The 17,847-nt window shown below is 44.1% G+C and overlaps 2 protein-coding genes across 4 annotated transcripts in view; both read left to right on the top strand.

The window, feature by feature from the left end:
- Positions 1-9,453, top strand: part of ATP6V0A2 (ATPase H+ transporting V0 subunit a2) — a 40,973-nt gene extending 31,520 nt beyond the window's left edge. Inside the window, exons 17-20 of one of the 2 annotated variants that reach the window (XM_070769394.1) lie at positions 967-1,086; positions 3,508-3,625; positions 5,649-5,820; positions 6,493-9,453. In XM_070769394.1, the coding sequence (XP_070625495.1) occupies positions 967-1,086; positions 3,508-3,625; positions 5,649-5,820; position 6,493 (411 nt within the window). In that variant the 3' untranslated portion in view covers positions 6,494-9,453. Of the gene's footprint in view, positions 1-966; positions 1,087-3,507; positions 3,626-5,648; positions 5,821-6,429 lie in introns of both variants that reach the window. The other variant, XM_019977739.2, reaches the window with a different exon arrangement.
- A 131-nt stretch (positions 9,454-9,584) lies between these two features.
- The window catches only part of DNAH10 (dynein axonemal heavy chain 10), a 158,453-nt gene continuing 150,190 nt past the window's right edge, over positions 9,585-17,847 (top strand). For both annotated transcript variants that reach the window (XM_019978021.2, XM_070769393.1), the window contains exons 1-2: positions 9,585-10,422; positions 15,295-15,381. In XM_019978021.2, coding sequence (XP_019833580.2) covers positions 10,209-10,422; positions 15,295-15,381 — 301 coding nt within the window. In that variant the 5' untranslated portion in view covers positions 9,585-10,208. The remainder of the gene's footprint in view (positions 10,423-15,294; positions 15,382-17,847) is intronic.

Here is a 17,847-nt window from a genome sequence, read left to right as displayed (position 1 = left end):
TCTTCCATCTTCCTAAACTGAGACTTCATATCCATGAACACTAATTCCCCATTTCCTCTCCCCAGCCCTTGGCAACTACCCTTCTACTTTATGTGTGTATGAATTTGACTGCTTTATGTATCTCATACAAGTGGATTCAGGTAATATTCTCCTTTTATTTTAGCATAATGTCCTCAAGATTGATCCATGTTGTAACCTGTGTCTGAATTTCCTTCCTGGGAATTCCCTGGCGGTCCAGTAGTTGGGACTCTGGGCTCACTGCTGAGACTTGCCTGGGTACAATTCCTGGATGAGGAACTAAGATCCCACAAGCTATGTGGTGCCAAAAAATAAAAAAGGAAGAGAAAGAATTTCCTTCCTTTTTTCCCCCCACTTTTTGACTCCATAGTATGTGGGATCTTTGTTCCCTGACCAGGGATTGAACTTGTACCCCTTGCATTGGAAGATGGAGTCTTAACCACCAGACCACCACGGAGGACCCTTCCTTTTTAAGGCTGAATAATATTCCATCATGTGACTACATTTTGCTTCTCGGTTCATCCATGAACGGGCACTTGAGTTGCTTTCACCTTTTAGCTGTTGTGAACAGTGCTGCTCTGAATGTGGGCATATAAATATCTGTTGGAGTCTTTAGCTTTCGGTTCTTTTGGGTATATGCTAGAAATGATCGTTCTTTATTTAATGCTTTGGGGAGCCACTGAACTGTTCCACAGTGGCTACACCATTTTATGTTCCCGTCAGCAATGCACAGGAGTTCCTCCACACCATAATCAATGCTTACTTATGCTCTTGTTTTTTTTTTACAACAGCCATCCTAGTGGGTATAATATGCTCGTTTTCTTTTAAAGGGCTTTTTATTCCTGAAGAGCTGAATCTTTAACAGAGTCGAAGGGGTTCTAACTTTGATGTTGTCACAACCTTGCAATTTTAAAGGCACTGACTCTGTTTTCTTTGGGTTGTTTTTAGAGTGGCTACACACTTGTAAGGAAAGATAGCGAGGAAGAAGTTTCTTTGCTGGGAGGCCAAGACATAGAAGAGGGGAACAACCAAATGGAAGATGGATGTAGAGAAGTGACGTGTGAAGAGGTAACCTTTTCAGTTACTGTTGTTGATGTGAGGAGCCAGGCTTGCACAGAGATGATCGTCACAACGAGAGTGATAACAATCACTTTTTTTTTTTTTTAATTTTTACTAGTCTAATTGACTTACCATCGTTAATTTCAGGTGTATGGCAAAGTGAATCAGTTATACATACACATACCGGTTCGGTTCAGTCGCTCAGTTTTGTCTGACTCTTTGCGACCACATGGACTGCAGGACGCCAGGCTTCCCTGTCCATCACCAACTCCCAGAGTTGCTCAAACTCGTGTCCATCGAGTCAGTGATGCCATCCAACCTCTCGTCCTCTGCTGTCCCCTTCTCCTCCTGCCTTCAAGCTTTCCTAGCATCAGGGTCTTTTCCATTGAGTCAGCTCTTTGCATCAGGTGGCCAAAATATTGGAGCTTCAGCTTCAGCATCAGTCTTTCCAATGAATATTCAGGACTGATTTCCTTTAGGATTGACTGGTTTGATCTCCTTGCAGTCCAAGGACTCTCAAGAGTCTTCTCAAACACCACAGTTCAAAAGCATTAATTCTTTGGTGCTCAGCTTCCTTTATATGTATCCATTTAGATTCTTTTCCCGTATAGGTCATCACAGAGTACTGAGTAGAGTTCCCTGTGGTATACAGGAGGTCCTTATTAGTTGTCTGTTTTGTATATAGTAGTGTGTATATGTCAATCCCAATATCCCAGTTTATCCCTTCCCTCACTGTCCCTTGGTAACCATACATTTATTTCCTCTATCTGTGACTCTGTTTCTATTCATTGATAGTAATCATCTTAAACATCAAAACTCAAAGCAAAACAACCGTTCCTCAAAGCTTTCCAAATACTATTCTCTTCATAGAATTGTCATCATAAGGATTTGGGGTTAACATTTTGTGGTTCTCAGTCTTACAATGGGATTTATAGTGTTAACATCACAAGTTGTGATATTAAATGACTTAAGGTGCTGTGAACATTACTTTCAGAAGATTCTCATCTCCATGAGAACTTCTCCATAGTTGTAAGAAAGAGACCCTGTTCACACTGGCTTCAGGGGGATTCTGCTGGTGCAGGTCAGGATGTGGGGAGAGTGGGCCTCAGGCTGGTGAGGCTCTGGATTCCAATCCCAGCAAGTCTGGCTTGGGTTTTCTTCTTAAGTTTGCTTCACATTCTGAAGCCAGTTGGCCCCACGATGTGGGAACTGTAGCCACAACGTGCACTGGGCTCATTTTCTTCAGTCTTTCAATCAGAGAAAACCACTCTTAGCATGAGGAAGAATCCTAAGGAAGTGCTGTGATCGGCCTGGCTGGCGTCACTCGCCATCCCCAAACCAGTGACTGCTGTAGTTGTCTGCATGGGCTGCCACAACCACACTCTGGGGCTTGAACTGAAGAAATTTCTTACGGTTTTGGAGGCCAGATGTCCAAGGTCAAGGTGTTGGCAGGGTCAGTTTCTCTTGGGGCTTCTCTCTGTGGCTGTGTCCCCACATGGCCTTACTGCTGTGCATGCATCTCCTGTTGTCTCTTCTTATAAAGACATCAGTCCTACTGGATCAGGCCCCAACCTTATGACCTCATTTAACCCTAATTACCTCCTTAAAGGCCCCATCTCCAAACATACTCATACTGGGGATTAGGGCTTCAACGTACGACTTTAGGAGGGGGCACATTTTAGCTAATAACGACTGGCTATGGATCCAGGGTGAGATGGGAGAAGAAGCGTTTCCTCCCAAGGAAGGGAAGCCCAGTCCTGGCGGACAGAACCAGCATGTCCGCTGCTCTCGTCTACTTTATTTTCTTGGAAACTTTTTTGGTTGTTCAATGAGGACTAAACAAGATTTCTTACAGTCAGCCTTTTGTAATTATTAAGTAATTTAGTGCTTTAATTTGAGACAGTTAATAATTAACTTTCTAAGGTCATAAAAAAACAAAAAGCAGACCTGGAAGAATGTGAGAGGCGTCTTCCCCAGTGTTCTACAGTCTTTTCACTGTTAGGGACTCTTTTTCTAGTTTCTCGTTCTCAGACTCGTATTAAGATGCTCTTATCCATTAAACACACATACATTCACAGTCTTCTACTCTTGTAGTTGGTGGATGTCTGGTTTTTCATGATACGTTTTATAATTACTAAGAGTAGCTCAAGAACCTCATTGGGCTGTCTGAGGGCCATGGTGGTTGTGGCCTCAGAGTCCGGAGTTGTGGTCCAGTGCCTCCAGCTCACCTGTGGGGTCAGTCCTGGGGACGGGAGTGGGAGCTCCGTAGATCGAAAGCTGGGTAGTGGCAGAGCTGTGAGCAGAACTGGGATCTCGTGGCTCCGTGCCCCTCACGCTCCAGCACGTCCTCAGCAGCGTTCCAGAAGCCAGGCCTGTCACCGTCATGCATGTCGTGTACAGAATCTAACCAGGTTGTGTCATCTCTCGTAGTTTGATTTTGGAGAAATATTAATGACCCAAATAATTCATTCCATCGAGTACTGTCTGGGATGCATCTCTAACACTGCTTCGTACCTGAGGCTCTGGGCACTCAGTTTGGCTCACGCACGTAAGTTTCTGGTTTGACCTGCAGTTCCCAAACTCTGGGCCAAGACACCCTTCAGCACCTCAGTTAACTCATGCGGGCACTGTGGGACACTAAAAATTTTGATGGAAAGGGCACTGTCTACGATAGAATGGGGACTGTTAGGTTGTTTGGACTTGACTACTTACTGCCCTGGTCTCCTGGGTATTTCTTTTGACTTCAGGGTGCTGTGAAAAAAATCACTGGGACACAAGTTGTTTTCAGGACCGAGAAGGCTTAGGAACCTCTGGCATAAGCATTTTACTCCCTCTGTTCTGACCATTATTATTTTTGTTTTTACTGTTATTTTAATTCAGCCCTGCCTCACCAAGTGTGATGGTCTAGTTATGTCAAGCAAGTCCTGAAACAATGCTGATGAATAGTTTTTATTACAGATAGTCCTCCTTTTGCATGCTCTGGTGATGCATGGATTTCAGTTACCTCCATTTACTTAAGTCTCTCCAGCTGCCCCAAAACACGGTTGAAATTTCAGTTTCTACAATAAAATCTGAGTATATGGGTACAAAGCGCAGGCTTCACTGCTGGCCTTTTAGCCTACAAGTCACTATGTAAATAATACACAGCACATCATGACCAGAGACCAGCGACATCACTTCTTCAGAGCCTGTTGTGGTTGGTCCCTGTGCTTTTTCATTTCCTCATGCATTTATAAACAAGAATAAGAGAGTGTTCTCATGTTCTGATAATTTGGAAAGGTCCCAGAGCAACTGTCATTTTCCCCGTTGGTCCCTGAACCTGCTTCTCAGTTCGTGCCCAGACAGCAAAGTGCGTGGTGGGCTTGCCTCCTTGTAGGCCAGTGGTAAACTTACCTGGCATTTAAAAGTGGATCTGTGAACTGAGGGAATTGGCCAACAAAGATGAAAAAATGCACCAAAGAAACAAACGGTGATATGTTGGAAGTGAAACGCAAACGGAATGTAACAGGAGTTTAGGAGAAAGAACTGACGTGGGGGTGTGACACTGCTGCTGTTAGAGAGGTGAAATTTGCAGCCAGAGGAACTTAGTAATGTACGGAAGATGCTGGTGTCCCAGAAGTGATGCTGCCGAAGCTCCAGGAGGTAGTTCAGGACTTGGAAGGCACAAAGGGCACTGTAGAAGCTGATTCCAACTTGGAAAAGAGTAGGACAGCTTGCTAGGTATTAGGGAGAAGGCTTGCTCTGTGTCCAGGTGCCTGGCTCTCCCAGGTCACATGAGAAGAAGGCTGTTCAAATCACCCTTGATAAGTTCTTACCAAACCCACCAAACAATTTAATACTCAGTATTTCTAATGTTTAAAAGATAGATTCGCTCTTTTTTTCATTTCCTTGTGCATTTATAACCAAGAATAAGAGAGTGTTTTAATGTTTTGACAGTCATTTTGAAAGGTCCTGGAACAACTGTCATTTTCTCCATTGACCATTAAGGATGCTTTCGCTGGTCACTGTTCTGCCCCTGCTCTGTTGTGCAAAGACTATCTGTACTTTTGAAAATCACCAGGTGATAGAGGTGTTCTTTTGCTGGTTGGCACACTGATATTTTTATAAGCATAGCCGCAAGTTGAGACTTTTCTGGTTGGAGGGGGCGCTGTGGTCCACCATCTTCTATTGCAGAGGAGGAGACTAAGGCCCAGTGAGGTTCAGTGCTGGCGCTGGATCACCTGCCTGACCAGTTAGTGGCCGAGTCAGGACTGATGCCCAGCTTCCCACTGCCTGATCCAGGGCTGCACTGGGACCGAGCCAACCAGACCCCCATCTGGATCAAGATCTCTCCTTGGCAGGCAGGCAGACCTCTGATTTCTCTGGAATGTCAAGTCATCCTCCACATTTGAGATGATCAGGTTGCTCACGTAACTTTTATGTGAAGAGCAGATTATATCTTTTATGGGTGTATATTTATTTTAGAGATAACAATTCAAAATTTCTCAGAAGGAAACTCAGTCTAGCTGGCTAATGGAAGTGACTCACTGAAGGTCAACAGAGGTTAACTCTGCAAAATGCTTCCCACGCAGAGTTGTCTGAGGTCCTGTGGGCCATGCTGATGCACGTCGGCCTCCGGGTAGACACAGCCTACGGGGTCTTGGTGCTGCTCCCAGTGATCGCTTTCTTTGCAGTATTGACGATTTTCATCCTTTTGATCATGGAAGGGCTTTCTGCATTTCTTCACGCCATCCGCCTCCACTGGTGAGCTTGGAATTGAGCTTCAGAACTGATATTTAAGACAGTAACCCCCCCCCCAATATATATACACATAGAACATTTCCAGTAATATGTATGTGTACCTACATTATTTAGGCTAGTTCTTTCCTTGCCAGTATTGAGATCTGTATTCTGATCCCCTGAGTTAAAATTCTATTTTGTTTCTGAGGTATTGTCCCTGACATGTAAAAAGCAAGTTTATATTTGATGAATAATTATGTGTATTTAATATTTTCAACTCCCTTTGGGTCTGACAGGTTACTTTATCTCATTGTAAGCCATATTTCTTAATGTTTTACAATATATATCAGATTGTGTGTCCAGTTACAAGGAGAGAGAGGTTCCTAATTCTCGTGTGAATGTCCATAGAGTGGCAGGTAACATGAGGTGTCAGCATTTCCTTCATGGGAAAGCCAACAAAGGGTCAGTGTGTGTGTGTGTTTTATCTCAGTGAAAGTATTTGTGCCAAGAGCATGTATGGAATGAAGCACGTTTGGAAGTACAGGAACTTTTTTTAACTTAGTAAATGTTGTTTTAAGAAATGTAGGAAATGTTATTCAGAATCTTTCGTTAATACTTTTTTTTTTTTTTTAGGGTAGAATTTCAGAACAAATTCTACGTTGGTGCAGGCACCAAATTTGTTCCTTTTTCATTCAGATTACTTTCTTCGAAGTTCAGTGATGACCTGGCGTGATCATATTGAAGTATCCAACAAGCTTTCAGATTTATGGAGAATTATCATGTTGTAGAATTCCTTATGTTAAATTGATGATAGGAAAAATTCCAGCTTCATTAATTGCCTTATGAGACAGCCAAATCTGTAAGATATACCTCTTCCTCATATGTTAAGTATTTTGTAAACTTTCTCAATTTCAGATATATAAATTTCTTTCCATTTTTATGATGAGCAAATGTAAGTTCATGCAAAAGTTATGGTTGTTTTTAAAAATACAGGCGTGGGAGAGAGAAGCCAATTTTGAATGGTGAATTGAACATAGTCTTAGATATTTGATTCCTTTTCATTTTATTAAAAAAAAAAAAATCCAGAGTTATTCTGTCACCTGAAGTTGTCAGATAATATTTTCCAACAGCTGAAGCTAAGTAGTTTTAAAAAATTTAATGATGGATAATCAGAAGATTCACATTTATTATATTTTGCTTAATTAAAAGTATGCAAACTTTTTCATTGTATGCGATCTAGAATTACGAGTAGAATTATTTGTACAGTTTTGTCTTGTTTTAATAATTGGAGAAAATGGGATAAAATAACATGCAACACAGTGGTTATCCCACTTGTATATTTTTTTAAAGACTTTTATCCTGTTATCCTTACATAAAACCAATTATGATAATTGTATATTTGAGAAGATAAACTGTGTACTGAGCCTTAAAATCCAGTGTGACTTTAGAAGACATAATATGGATATGATTTGAATTTAGTTGGCTGATGTTCCTGAACCAAAAAGGGTTTATACTGAGTGAAGAAGGAAAGGTAAAAAGTAGTATTTTGTATATTTTTATAATAAAATATAAATTAAGATATTTTACCATGAAGAGGTTGCACCTGTCCTTGAGAACAGTATAATTATAATGTTCCACTTTCAGACTAATTCTAAATAAATGTCTGATAAAGGCACTTAGAGTTAAACTTTTTAAAACTACTAAGATCAGTTGAAAACCAATTCTTACTAAGCCATTGTGTATAAGCTTCAGTTTAAATTCATCTTTTCACTTGACATTTGAGTCAGTCCAGTTGAACATTTTGATCTGTCCTATATTTTTATGTTATGTTCATTTTTCATATTTTACTGTAACGGGTTTTAGATATTTATTTTAAAAAAGAAACCTGCGGTGTTTTCCCTTTCTTAACATTTTGAGTAATTCACATGAAGAGACCTGCTTATCTCCTTCACCCTCACTGCTAGGAGAGAGTTTGGGACTTTCATTACAAGCTAAGATCATGGTGGCCCTGAATTTAAGTGTATCTCTTCAGGTGATTTCAAGGCCTGTTTGCTGAGGGGCATGAACCGAACATCATGACGTAACTGTGACTCTAACATTAAACCTTTTTAATTGTAGTCAAGATGCCATGCTACTCCTCCATGAGATGTTGTCCCTTATCTTAAAATATCAAACAAAATGATGCTGATAAAACTTAAAAATGATTCTTCTCTCAATGTTAAGTTTCCCCAGAAAGATATAAGGTTGGACACTTCTGGTGGGTGAATACAAAATGTGGTTAATGCCTTGCAGGCTCAGACTTGTCCCTCACAGGTTCTTATTTTTATTATTTTACTCCAGAGGTTTATTGTAATAAGATAACTAATTCATTTTTAGGAAACCAACAATTTCAGGGCACTGTTAACTGACTAGTAAACAGGAAACCTACAGGATCTGCCAGAATTCTTTTCCACCCCCCACTGGCAGTTGTCAGGGGGACCCCTTTACCTTTATCAGGGCATAGAACAGAGTGAAGAGTCACTTTTCGGTTGAAACCTATGTAGTAGTTCTGTAGAATGTAATGGTATTATTAAACACAAATTGTTAGTTCTAATTTTTGTGAAAGAACTCTCAAGAATTAAGAGTTTGATGACATCTTGTAGGCTTCAGGGTAAATTTTCTTTCTTTATATGGTTACTGGTTCTATCATGTTACTAGAGCTGTTGCTCTGTTTTGTTTGCAAGTGATTTGGTAGAAGTATTATGTATACGGTTGTTAAGATGTAACTTCGTTCCTGTGATAGCAAACTTCCAGAGGAAAAACAGTCAATTGTCTGGATGATGCCAAGTATCTGTTTATTTCGCTAACTCGAAATGTCACTACTGCCACATTCTCCACTTTCCATTCAGCTGTTCATTGTGAAATAAAAATCCAAGGGATTTCTTCAGTAAAAAAGAGGTTGATTTTGCCCTGCAAGGATGAAGAGGGTCCTTGCAGTGGTGTGATTGTGCTGAATCAAGAAGTGCAAAGAGGGTTTGTTGGAGGTCATGCGGAGCCTTGGACTGGCCATTCATCATGAGTAGGACTTTGAGGGGACTCACCTTTCACTGAAAACTCCTCAGTCCTCATTTATGGAATGAGTATTTTATAACAACACTCTGATCTCAGTTTTCATTCTGCAGTAGTTTAATAAGGCATAGATTGTGTATAGCATTAAGTAACTTTTATGTCTACGAATTAAAAATTCAGACACTTTAGGGCCTGATTCATTTTGGACAAGAAATAACAACATCAGCTGTTCCTCAGCCTGCATTTACAAACAACCTTATTAAATTTAAAGCCAGGTTTGCTTGCATGCCATCTGGTGTATCTTCAGCAGGAAATCTTAGTTCAAGATGATGAAAATAAGACAGTTTGGAGTGAAAATTTTTCAACACCCAGGCTGAACTTTGGTTTAGAATTTTAATACTTAGAACATTCCACTTGTTCCTTGATGGGAAAATCCAGTAAGAAGGCTGGATTCAGCCCGATTCTGAATCTAGGGGCTCAATTCTGTGAGGGGAAAGGACTGAACAAGTTAAAAGATCCACAAATGCATGAAAGGACACATTTGCATCTTCCTGTCAGTATTCAGCTTCCCTTTACTAATGAAAAATAAATATATCTATTTTTGAGACAGCGGGTGTTTTGTTTTATTATGCTTTGGCTTGGCTACAAAGCCTTTGATCCTGTAGCCAGTTTCCCTTCTTGGGGCTCCCGGCTCCCTGACCCTGGTACAACCAGAAGGAACTTGCCCCTTCTTGGAAATCTTCGCTATATATTTGCTCTTCTGACGCCCTTTGATCCAGAGCGACCGAGGGCTCAGACTGAAGTCCTTTTGCCTTGCGTCCAATTTTGCCTCTACCACCTCCGAGATGCCTAGGCCATCTCTGTCACCTGTTTTGCCCGTTTTCTTGGCAGTGCGGGCGGGATGTTCCAGGACAGGCTGGCGGTGGAAAAGCAGGAGGCCTTGCACATCCAGCACCTACAAGGCTCCTGGCTCACTTCCAGGCCTGCAGACCCTCCGCGGCTGAGACTGGCCCTCGCCGAAGTCTTTCAATCTCCTTGCATGCCGCCGCCCTGCTCACCTCGGTCCTCCCAGAAGGAAGGGGGCGCCCATCCGGGAGAAGAACCCCGACCACCCTCCGCGCGCAGGCTGGGGCGCCCCGGCCCTCCCCCAGGGGCTCAGCGCCACCCTCCCGAGTCTCGGTTCGCGCCTCTGTGAGCTCTGGGCTCCGGTACTGGCGCGCGTAGGGACTGGGGCCCGGGGCTGTGTTCCCCGGCGCCAGTGGCGGCCGTTGCCGGGGCGCCCGTTGCTAGGGGCGCCGTTGCCACGGACGCCCGCCCGGCACTCAGCCCACTGAGCGCTGAGCTGTGGTCAGTTCTGCCGCGCCATGGACGACCTGCGAGTGCTGTGGATGCGCGACCGTGTGTACAACGCCTTCGGCATCACAGACCCTCAGCTCTTCGAGGAGCTGCTAAACCGCAACGACGGCAAGGCCGAGGAGCTCATCCTACACTTCCTGAACCAGACCAGCGACGAGGAGGGCGCCTCGACTCTCTTCTTCTACCGCAAGGTGGTGCCCGAGGAGGTGGAGGTGGAGATCGGTGAGCCCCTCGGCCGCCTTCCCGCCGTGCCCTCTTCGGCCCTGTTCGTTCCCATCACTCCGGCCAGGAAGGCAGATCCCCGGCCACCCGCCACTTTTGGCCTCCCGGGCAGTCCGCAAATGCTCATTGCCGCCCACCCTGTCCAGGCACAGTCCAGGCACTTAGGTGAACCGGACAAGCCCGCTTAGATAAGTAATCACAGCAAACACTTATCACTGCATCAGTACCAGGTACAGTTCCTAACACATACGCGTGCGTGCTAAGTCGCTTCAGTTGTGCCCAGACTCTCTGCGACCCCATGAACTGTAGCCCGCCAGACTGCTCTGTCCATGGGATTCTCCAGGCAGGAAAACCGGAGTGGGTTGCCAGTGCCCTTCTCCAGGAGACCTTCCCGACCCAGGGAATGCACCCGCGTCTCTTGTGTCTCCTGCATTGATTGGCAGGAGCGTTTTTTACCACTAGGGCCACCTGGGAAGTATCCAGTTCAGTCCCTCAGTCGTGTCCGACTCTTTGCGACCCCATGGACTGCAGAACGCCAGGCCTCCCTGTCCGTCACCAACTCCCTGGAGTTTACTCAAGCTCATGGCCAGTGGGTGTATTATCCCATTTTACAGATGGGCTAGCCATGGCACATAGAAGGTCAACGAACTCATCCCCACAGGTCACATAATATTCATAAAAATATGAATCACTGTCAAATGGCATGCAGTAGATGGATGGAGAAGTGGCCCAGGGGCTGAGAGGGACACGTCAGGCTCACTCTGCCAGATGATGACAAGGTCCACCTTGGTGGAGAAGAGCACCCCTTCCTATCTTCCTAGACTCCTGCCCGGCACTTGTAACATCAAAACACGGTGTTAAAACATTACAGCAGATGTAAACGTTTATGTTGAACAATTGAGCATTTCAAATAAAGATAGTAACAGTGACTGATGCCCAGAGCTCCATGGAGGAGGCTGTTCCAGTCCTGGGACATGGAGAGGGCTTAGGGGTGGGGACAGGGGGAGACAAGACAGAGGGCAGGGGGCACTTAGAGAGGTGCTTGTTGGGGAAGGAGACTGAGAAACACGCAGGTTCTCTCCCAGCAGGAGTATCGGCATCAGTGCAGTTGTCATGGACTGGGTTTGTATGATGTGTCTCATTAACCAAGGGCTTCCCTGGTGGCTCAGTGGTAAAGAGTCTGTCTGCAAAGCAGGAGCCTCAAGAGATGCAGGTTTGATCCCTGGGTTGGGAAGATCCTCTGGAGAAGGAAATGGCAGCCCAGGTATTCTTGCCTGGAGAATCCCATGGACACAGGAGCCTGGTGGGCTACCGTCCATGGAGTCACAAAGAGTTGGACACAACTGAAGCGACTTAGCAGCACACACACATCTCATTAACATCAATGTGCTAGTGTCACATCTTCAGGAGACTTTCTGGATCCCCTGCAGGGCCTTCCACTGGGTGGGAAGGCAGAGTCACACAGCACTTTTTATTTTCTTGAAGAGTAGTAGTCACATTCATATATTTTAAGTATACCCTCTTCACACAAAATAACACACATCCTCACTAGAAAAACCCAAGCCCACAAATAAACAGTAATAATGAATTGTAAATGATGCCCAGAGAGAGAGTCTCATAACATTTGGAATCCAACTTATTATCCGCCCCCTTCTTCCCTGGCAGACCTTTGGATCTGGATGTTTCATTATAATAGGACCTCAAATTTAGACTTTTTCATTATCACCAAGTGAAATTATGGATACAAAGATAAATGAACAGGATTGACTATTTCACATGTACCACAAAGTTCAGTAACTTTGATTTTATGTAGTTAAAAATATATATATAAGCATAAATTTTAAGTATTCTATATATATCCTTAAAAATATGTGTGTGTGTATATATATGTGTGTGTGTGTATATATATATATATCCTAAGACCCTAAGAAATGGATGTGACTTATGCAATGTGGACTTCTTGTGACCTCTGAGGGCTTCTGTTCATAGTTTGATGACTATCTGTTGTGCTGTATATACTCACACATGTTTAGCCCATTGCCTCCTGGCAGGATGTCCCTCTTCTATGCAGAAGCAGATTTTACTCTCTTCAGAGGGTTCGCCTGCTTACTTCCTGCAAAGGGTGCTCAGAAATCCCCCAAGAGCTATGTCTGTTTCTGGTCTGTCTTTACAACCCCTGCCCACTTCCCCAGCATTCTTCCCCTCCTTTTCTGGATCTTCTTCTTGTCATCACATGTTGAGAATGCAAATATATTCCCTGCTGAGGATGCTGTTCCTGGAAACTCAAAGTTACTGCTCCTGGAGATACTACGATGGTATTGGATGCTGGGTCCTGGGCAGAGGTGGGGAGAGAGGACCTCTCCTCAGCTCAGGTCTCACACTGTCACTCCCCTTCTGCTCATTAAGCCTGCAGGCTCACAAAGACCCTTGGACAGTTTTATTGGATCCTTTATGGCAGTGGTCCTCAACGCCTGAGCCTGTTAGGGACCAGGCTGCACAGCAGGAGGTGAGCAGAAGCGTAGTGAGTGAGTCTTCATCTGTATTTACAGCCGTTCCCCATCACTCATATTGACTGCCTGAGCTCTGCCCCCTGTCAGATCAGTGACTGCATAATAAATGTAACTTGCTTGAATCATCCCATAATCAGCCCCCTCACCACATCTGTGGGAAAAATTGTCTTCTATGAAACCAGTCCCTGGTGCTAAAAAGGTTAGGGACCACTGCTTTATGGAGTCAAAACTCTCTGCTCTTAGTTAAAAATTGTTTGGATGGAGACAAATAGATGCTGGTCATGAGGAAAGAGGGGTGTCTAGACCAGCAGCATCTAGTTCAAGATGCTGTTCTAATAGCTAAACATGTGTTGTTTCTTGAAATAACAAAATGGAATCATACTGTCCAGATCACTTAATAACTTGCTTGCATTTTTACACAGTAATTTTTAGAAATTGCAAAGTTATGCAGTAATCTAAAAGTTGCACACTATTAAGTAATGAATATTTCCAGCAAGTATTACTGGAAGATATTCTCTTAAAAATTCACATAACATAGAACTTTGAAACATAGAAAGTGAAAGCTGAGCCCTCAGTCGCCCCTAGACCCTGCTCCCATTCCTCTGTTGTTGCTGTTATTTGCTTAGTCATGTCTGACTCTTTGCGACCCCATGGACTGTAGCCTGCCAGGATCCTCTGTCCATGGGATTTCCTAGGTAAAAATACTAGAGTGAAAACAAAAACAAAAACAAAAAAAAGGATACTGGAGTGGGTTGCCATTTTCTTCTCCAGGGGGATCTCCCAACCCAGGGATCAGGCCCACATGTCCTGTTTGGCAGGTGGATTCTTTACCACTGAGCCACCTGGAAAGTGCATCCCACTCCTATAGGTAACCATTATTGGTGGCTTGCTGTACATCCTGCCAGATCTTTTCTAGAATCAATTTATCTATCTATATTCAACATCATTATCATCTTTATCTTTCTATATAATGATATGTATATAATGATAAGGCTTCCTTGGTAGCTCAGCTGGTAGAGAATCCACCTGCCATGCAGGAGACCCTGGTTCAATTCCTGGGTTGTAAAGATCTGCTGGAGAAGGGATAGGCTACGCACTCCAGTTTTCTTGGGCTTCCCTAGTGGCTCAGCTGGTAAAGAATCAGCCTGCAATTCAGGAGACCTGGGTCTGATCCCTGGGTTGGGAAGATCACCTGGAGCAATGATAACATATATTGTATAGAGAGAGCTCTTAAAATCATAAATAAGGTCATACTATATATAGTATTTTGTGACTTGTCCACCCTCAAAGATACCTTGGAGAATTTTGTCCATAACTATAGATCTATGTAACTTTAGAGTTGTACCCTATTTTATTTACCTATCCCCTAACGAATGGACATTTATCCTGCCACAGTATTTTATTTTACACACAATGACACAATATGTCCTTTTGTACACTTTATTTTATGGGAGAGACTTATAAAAGTAGAACTGGAGGTGTGGTGGATGTGTGAATTTGTGGTTTGAGCAGATCCTGCCACATTGCTCTCCAGAAGGGCCCTGCCAGTCCACACCCAGCTACGGTGATGGGGTGCCTGTTTGCCAACATCCTCGCCAACACTGAGTATTATCATGAAAATTTTGACCAGTCCCCTAGATGAAAGGGGATTGGATGCAGGTCCTCATTCTAATGTACATTTGTGTGATAATTAGTGGGGTTGAGCCTCTTTTTGGGTGCGTGTTGGTTACTTACATTTCTTCTGGGCTGCTTGTAACGATGTGATCATCCCATGTAACCTTCCTCTCCTGCAGAATTTGCACAGGTCTTCCTTTTGTGTCCCTTAACGTTGTCTCCAGTAACTGGGATATTTCTATGGGACTGTGTGTTGGTTTGCAAACCGCCCCCATACACAGAGGGCAAGGAGAGATCAGAGAAAGATGCAGCCACTCTCATCAGTAGGTGGTGGTCTTGGGCGTGGCTGGATGAGTTTACTGCCTGCTCACCAGCACGGAAGAGTTTATAGAGAGGCCTTCCCGGGGTTTAGGCACCCACAGCACCTTGAGGTTCCCACCACAGCTCATCTATCCAGGTGCATCCTTGAAGTGGCTCCCAGGGTGGGCATCCCCAGGACAGGGCAGGGGCTAACAGCTCCTGATTGCCTGAGGGCAGCACTCGGGTTGAGCAGAGGTCCCTCCTCTCGGTGACCTCCTTCAACAGACCATAATAGGGTATGGGCTTCAAGAGAGTCTGTGGCCTTCAACAGACTCTTCCGAGGCCACAGTCCAACTCTCAGCACCAAGGAGAGTGGTGATTCCCTGGGGCTGGCACGGTGAAACAATTACGTTTTATTTTTCTTCTTTCGCTTTATGTGGCTGTAAAGATGATGACATTCCTGGCCTGTCTGAAGAGGAAGAAGAGGAAGAAGAGACAGAGTTTCAAAAAGTGGAGTCGATAGATAGAGCATCAGGTATGGAATTGGGAGTGAGGGGAACTGGGGGGCATTCACCCGGAGGGAGGGGTCTGCTTGCCCAGACTAAAATCAGTCTCTGCTTTTTACTTATGTGAAGCTGAGACTTAGTAAGAAGTTTTATACAAGGAGAAAGTGCTGGGTGTTAATAGGTTCATTATTAGTTACCTGGGGCTGCCGTAACTAAGGACCACAGACTGGATCGCTTAGAACAACAGCACAGCCTTCTTTCCCAGTTCTGGGGGCTAAAAGTCCAAGGTCAAGGTGTGGGCAGGACTGTGCTTCCTTGACACAGGAGGACCCAGCCCCAAGTACTGGTAGAGCCTAGATTGAAATCCTGCCCCAGACCATCACGTTGCAAGCAGAGCCCAACAACCCATTTCCTCCCCATTTCTCCTGTAACTCACCTTCCCTTACAATAGCGGAAGTTAGACGCAGCACTTTACCAAGATACTGAGTGTTTGAAAGTCAGAGGGGAAGGACTTCCCTGGTTGTCCAGTGGCTAAGACTCTGAGCTTCCGATGCAGTGGGCCTGGGTTTGATCCCTGATCAAGGAACTAGATCCCACATGCTGTACTAAAGTGCCTGCATGGCACTTTATGAAGATTGAGGATCCCGCATGCCACAGCTGAGGCCAAGTGCAGCCAAACAAATACATGCAAATAAATATTAAAAAGAAAACATCTTGGGCTTCCCCGGTGGTCCAGTGTTTAAGAATCCGCCTTGCAATGTAGGGAACGCGGATTTGATCTCTGGCCCAGGAAGATTCCACATGCTGTGGAGCAACTAAGCCCGCGTGCCACAACTACTAAGCCCACAGTCTAGAGTCTGTGCTCCTCAACAAGAGGAGCTTCTCCAATGAGAAGCCTGCACACTGAAGAGTAGCCCCTGCTCACTGCAGCTAGAGGAAGCGGTAGCAACAAAGACTCACCACAGTCAAAAGGAAAAAAACAATAAAAAAAAACCCTTAAAAATTAAAAATAAAATCAGGGGAGAAAAAGGATTGGGGTGATGTGCAGTGTTTCCTATTGTCATCTTAATTTTTTCAGAACAATTTATTTTTAACCAAAACATAACCCCCTCTCTAGTGAAAATTTGGGGTGTTAGAGGAGAGGAATACAAGTTTAGAAATACAGGCCCTCCATTCTTACTAAGATTTGTGTAGGTTGGGTTTTGATAAGACAGACAGTGGTCGTGAGCGACACAGTCGTGTTTACTGATGGCCTCCTGCTTTGTTACCAATAAATCCGTGATCAGGAAAGAATTGGGAGGGAGGAGGCTGCTTGGAGAGAAGGGTTAGGACAGTCTCCAACAAAGCAAATTAATATTCCTTCCAAGCGTATTTTTTTCTTTTCTTTTTATCGTGGTAAAGCAGATGCAACATCAAACAGCATTTTATCCACTTCTAAGCATATAGCTCTGTGGCGTTGAGTGCACTTGGCAGTGTATTTTTTTTTAATCTTTTTTTTTTTTTTTTGCTGCATTGCATGGCATGTAGAATCTTAGTTCCCTGACCAGGGATTGAACCCTCATCCCCCGGAGTGGAAGCATGGAGTCTTATCCACTGACTGGATCACCAGGGAAGTCCCTCGATGGTGTATTTTTGTCTGTGGGCTGTTGTTCTTGCTCTGATAATACTAATTCTCCCAGCTGTAGACTGTTTTCTCTGCAAGCCAGCATGCTCGACACTCAGCCAACCTATAATCTAATCCTCCCAAATCTCACCCCAATAGATATTATTGGCCCATTTTATGGATGAGAAAACCCACTGCAGAGAGGGTTCGGACCACACATGTTGATTCGTTCCAAAGCCTGGACTTTGTCCAGTGCCTTTTGGAGGAAGAGCCAAACAGTTTGAGAAAGCTCTCCCTTCTCTGTGGGCTTCATCGGAAACTCAGGGTTGTGACTGGTAGGCTGTGAGATGTTCAGATCCCATCAATAACAGTAGACTTCGGAGACATACATTCATTCCAGTTAGTTTTCTTTCCACCCCCCAGCAGTTTCAAGTTTTATAGTGAAAAAGGAGTAGATGCTAACATGTTAACTATAATCTCATCCTAAGGATAAAGCGCCCCCTCTAAGTAAAAATCTCAGAGAAGTCACTCACTGGACACTGTAGCTGAAACAAGCTTATACACTCCCACACACAAATTAAAATTCCAACTGAGGACCAGTCAAAACCACAACACAATTCTCCCAAGTATAATGTGAGTCAAGGCTGCAGTAGGATTCATTTGTAAAAAATGTACATCCAGCTATTTTTTAAAATATAATTTTACTTTTTTATTTAGTAGTGGGGGTTACTCTCTAGTGGTGGTGACCAGGCTTCTCCCTGCAGTGGCTTCTCTTGTGAAAACAGGCACTAGGGCGCACCAGCTTCAATGGCTGTGGCTCTTAGGCTTAGTAACTGTGGCTCCTAGGCTCTGTGGCACAGGTTCAGTAGTTACGGGGCACAGGCTTTATGGC

Source organism: Bos indicus, chromosome 17 (genome assembly GCF_029378745.1).
Source record: "Bos indicus isolate NIAB-ARS_2022 breed Sahiwal x Tharparkar chromosome 17, NIAB-ARS_B.indTharparkar_mat_pri_1.0, whole genome shotgun sequence".
Classification (NCBI taxonomy): Eukaryota; Metazoa; Chordata; class Mammalia; order Artiodactyla; family Bovidae; genus Bos; species Bos indicus.
The sequence above is the reverse complement of the archived record's forward strand: the minus strand, read 5'-3'. Positions and strand labels throughout refer to the sequence as shown.